Here is a 3,837-nt window from a genome sequence, read left to right on the forward strand (position 1 = left end):
AAAAACACCATCTTTGTAGCCACATTCTGCGTACATTTCATGCAGATCTATCCGTCCATTATGGCCAACATCCCATGCACCAGTTTTTGATGTTATCGCGATGGATGCAGCCATAAAAATATGACGCCATAAAAGCAGCAACTTGTGCTCAGTCCGGTTCAGTCATCAAATGCGCGCCCTGGCTTCACTGGCTTACAGGTTGTTATCGGTTATAAACCGCTTAACTACCGATAGAACGATGAAGCGACCCTGCCGCGAACTGCTGCTGCACTTCATGCCAAATTAAACTGCATTCCGCAGTAGTTGGGGCATAGCGTTTTTATGATTAATGCGAGTATGCCAAGGAGCGGGCGAGTGGTGCGCCTTGGAGCGTAATCCGCCGGATTCAGCCACCAGAAATCACTGTGCCAATAAAAGCGTGAATCAGCCAGGAGGGCAGGTTGCGGGGGAGGGGCGTTGACAGCGCAACAGCTGCAATAAAACATAAAATTCATGATGGCAGAAGAACAAAAAAGAATTTATATAGAACCAACGCGACCGATGGGGGAAACGGAAATGCGTGCATTAAGGGCTAGAGAAAATGGCGTGCTAGAGGAGAAATAAAGGGAAGTTGTGTAAAGCACCGAAATTACGGTTTTTATTGGCGGTAGTAACTCAGGTTGAAACTGTACAAGAGTGGGATTAGTTTTGCATAGTAGTCCTTCAAAATCAATGAGAATTCGTATTTATTAATCTTAAGGGCTAGTACTCAACCCAACAAAAAGTCGTCCAAAACAAAAACTTCATATGAAACAAAATTTTTTGACGTTGTTTTTTTCATATGAAGGTTTTTGTTTTGGACGACATTTTGTTGGGTTGAGTACTAAGCCTTAGTCGCAGAATTTATAAGTTAGAAATATTTTGAGTTACTTTTTTTTTCATATCCTATATCTTTGTCTTTTACCTCAAAATTGTATCATCAAAATTTGTCTTCGACTATGTAGTTTTGTATCCCTAAACCCCTTATAAAACCGTTAACCCCTTGCACCCAATCAAATGGCTGATGTGGAGGAAGAAGAAGCCCCTCCACTGGCTGAGGATGAGCAAAATGAAGGAGCTGAAGAAGACGAGGGAGATCTCGAGGGAGAAGGAGAAGACTCCGAGGAGGATCAAGAAGGTGAAGAAGAATCCGAGGAGGAGGAGAAGGATCTATTTGAGCTCCTCAATGAAAGCGAGGAGGAGGACGAAGAACAGCAGGCAATGTACAAGGAATATCTGGAGGTGGTCAAGGAAATCGATGACCAAAACTCGATTTTACGAGAGCTTAAAGCCAAGTCAACTCGATTGATGTTCAAGAAGTGCAAGACCTTCAGGGACAAACAGGAGTACAGACGATTGAGAGCGTGCCGAGAGCAGGAAGATATTCATTTGAGGGCTCTGGTCAATCGAGCCATTCAACTGCAGAACTTTGGAGCTCCTAGGCGGTACGAGGGCATAGAATTGGAGTTTACTGAAGCCGATCGGTGTTACTTCTACACCGGAATTCAGTCGCCCTTACCAGGTACATATTCCTCTTCTTGTAATGTGTGCTGTTTCTCCGATTCTGATTCAGATTCCGACTCCGGCGATGACCTCTGCTGTACTTAGTCTTCAGCTGTTTGGTTGGGCATAAAGAGGGGGCTTTGTTGTGGTACCGAATAAAGTGTAGATTTGTAAAGATTTGTAAAACCAATTTTATTTGCTAAACACATTTTTAGGGCCGTTTTCTCAATGTCAGGTTACGTTTTATATCGAGTTAAATGGCTAGTTTAATATAATTTAGTTTTTCGATATCACGTTAGGACCCAAACAATTTCTTGTTAAATTGGCAGTCGACACTCTCACATTATAATACAAGAAATTAGGTTTCCATATTATTAAACGGTAAGTTAACTTTAACTTAACCATAGAATAACATTTAAAAATCGGTGCTTAAGTGAATAATCTGTATTATGTTCTGTTTGTAAGTTAATACCATCAATTTTAAGAAGCATTTTTCCAAAACTTTTAGCTAATCCAACATCATTTAACCCCAACTAACTTGAGTGCCGTGTTGGTACTCCAACTAAATGTCATCATTTTGGCATTTCCTCTACGCCACTCTGGGCACCACAAGCTTCATTTCTACGACACTTTGCACTCGAAAAAAGGGGGAAGACACTTCTTGGGGGAGATTGAGGGTTCAGGGAAAATGGCAGGGAAAGCGTGGCAATCCCCCATCAATTTGCTGCTCATCATCCGCACGTCTTCGGCGGGCAGCTCATTGAGCAATTCATTCAATCGGCGAATTCAATAAAGTACAACTAATAAAAAAAATAAAGAAACCAACTCAATGGTAATGGAAATGGCCAAGATGGGAGTGGGTGAATGACAGCCACAGCCAGCAAAGAGAATTACAATTTTCTCGCCATTTGTTTTTCTCTTTTTCCCACTCGGGGCTCCCTCATAATTCGCACCATGGCAGGGAAAAAATAACAGAAAAGGGAAAACTGAAAGAAAATCCCGCGCATTCTGGGTTCCTCTGTGTGCGACTGTCGTCTGTGTGCGCTTGTGTATCCATGAGCTTGCCTCAGAAAATGCGGTGTTAGTGGTCCATCAAATGCTTGTAAACAAAGCCAACAAACGACAATGGGAATGACGAGAACGATGGGCCATTACATGGAGCATGGAACAGGGGAAAAGGGACATGGAACAGAGGGAATTGGTGGGGTGTCGGGGATAGAGAACGCAGGAAAGGTTCGGGAGCGGAGTTTCACAGTAAAAAATTTTGGTATCAAAAGATTCATTTTCCCTTGCCCAATAGAGTTCGATTTAAATTCCTAAAGAATTCGCGTGTTTTTGTTTTATGTGATAAAACATCTCTTGTGCTTTTAGTTAATAAATTTTATGAATTGTTGGATATAGCTGGACATTTCCTATAGAAAGAACCAATTGAATTTTACCGTTGTTAGAGCTAAACTAAAATTGCTGAAGAATTCGCGATGCTTTTTTTTTTTTTATTGAACGTTTTTATGATAAAACATCTGTAAGGACCCTGGAAATGTTCTTTATAAATAGCACATTGAAATTCTGTTATGAATGAATGTTCTTTCTGTGTAAGGAACTCGATGGAAAGGGCAAGATAAGGGGGAGCGCAGGGGTGGGAATTGCGAATGGCGGGCGAAGTGCAGTGCAATGGCAATGAGCGCAAAAACAAAACGAATGTGCCCCCAGACAGAATAAGGGGATCAAAGCAAAACAGGCGAAGACAAATACCCAAAGGGGGGGCGCAAGCGAGACCGCAGCAGAGTGAAACGAAACGAAATGAACTGAATTGAACCAAAACCGAAACTTCTCTGGATGGTTTCTCTGCTCCTGTTTCTGTGTTTTGTTCCTCAACTCTTGACTCTCGATTCTCGCTCCCCGCCGACTCTCCAGCCAAGTGCCACGCCCATTGTGGCGCATCATCCATGGCCAAGTGGTTTTTTGGGGCTCTCTTTTTTCGCTCTACCCCTGATTATGGTATATGGTATGTCTGTTGTGAGTACAACAGCCTGGCCTGGTCAACTTTAGGAAATATAATAACCTTTTTGGCGCGAAAAAGTGGAAAGGTTCACATTTTGAATACCCTCCATTGGAATTGGAATGCATCCACAACAATAACAAACAATCAATCAATATAACAATTCTTTATTGATAAGCATTTGAGGATACTTGGGTTTTAGGTATAAAAATTTTAAATATTATTAAAATTTGTAATAAAAATTTCAATTTCGTGGAACGCTGGTATTGAACTCGGGCACCTAAAGAAACAAGTTTACTTTCCTACTGTCTAGTGAT

The 3,837-nt window shown here is 41.6% G+C and overlaps 1 protein-coding gene across 1 annotated transcript; it reads left to right on the plus strand.

Annotated features, from left to right (window-relative positions):
* Window positions 1-895: 895 nt before the first annotated feature.
* LOC108066536 (uncharacterized) lies at window positions 896-1,698 on the plus strand. The gene has a single exon (XM_017155091.3). It carries the CDS (start codon window positions 1,036-1,038, stop codon window positions 1,624-1,626), a length of 591 nt encoding a protein of 196 aa, XP_017010580.2. The 5' UTR covers window positions 896-1,035; the 3' UTR covers window positions 1,627-1,698.
* The last annotated feature ends 2,139 nt before the right edge of the window (window positions 1,699-3,837 follow it).

This window comes from Drosophila takahashii, chromosome 3L, assembly GCF_030179915.1.
Source record: "Drosophila takahashii strain IR98-3 E-12201 chromosome 3L, DtakHiC1v2, whole genome shotgun sequence".
Lineage (NCBI taxonomy): Eukaryota > Metazoa > Arthropoda > Insecta > Diptera > Drosophilidae > Drosophila > Drosophila takahashii.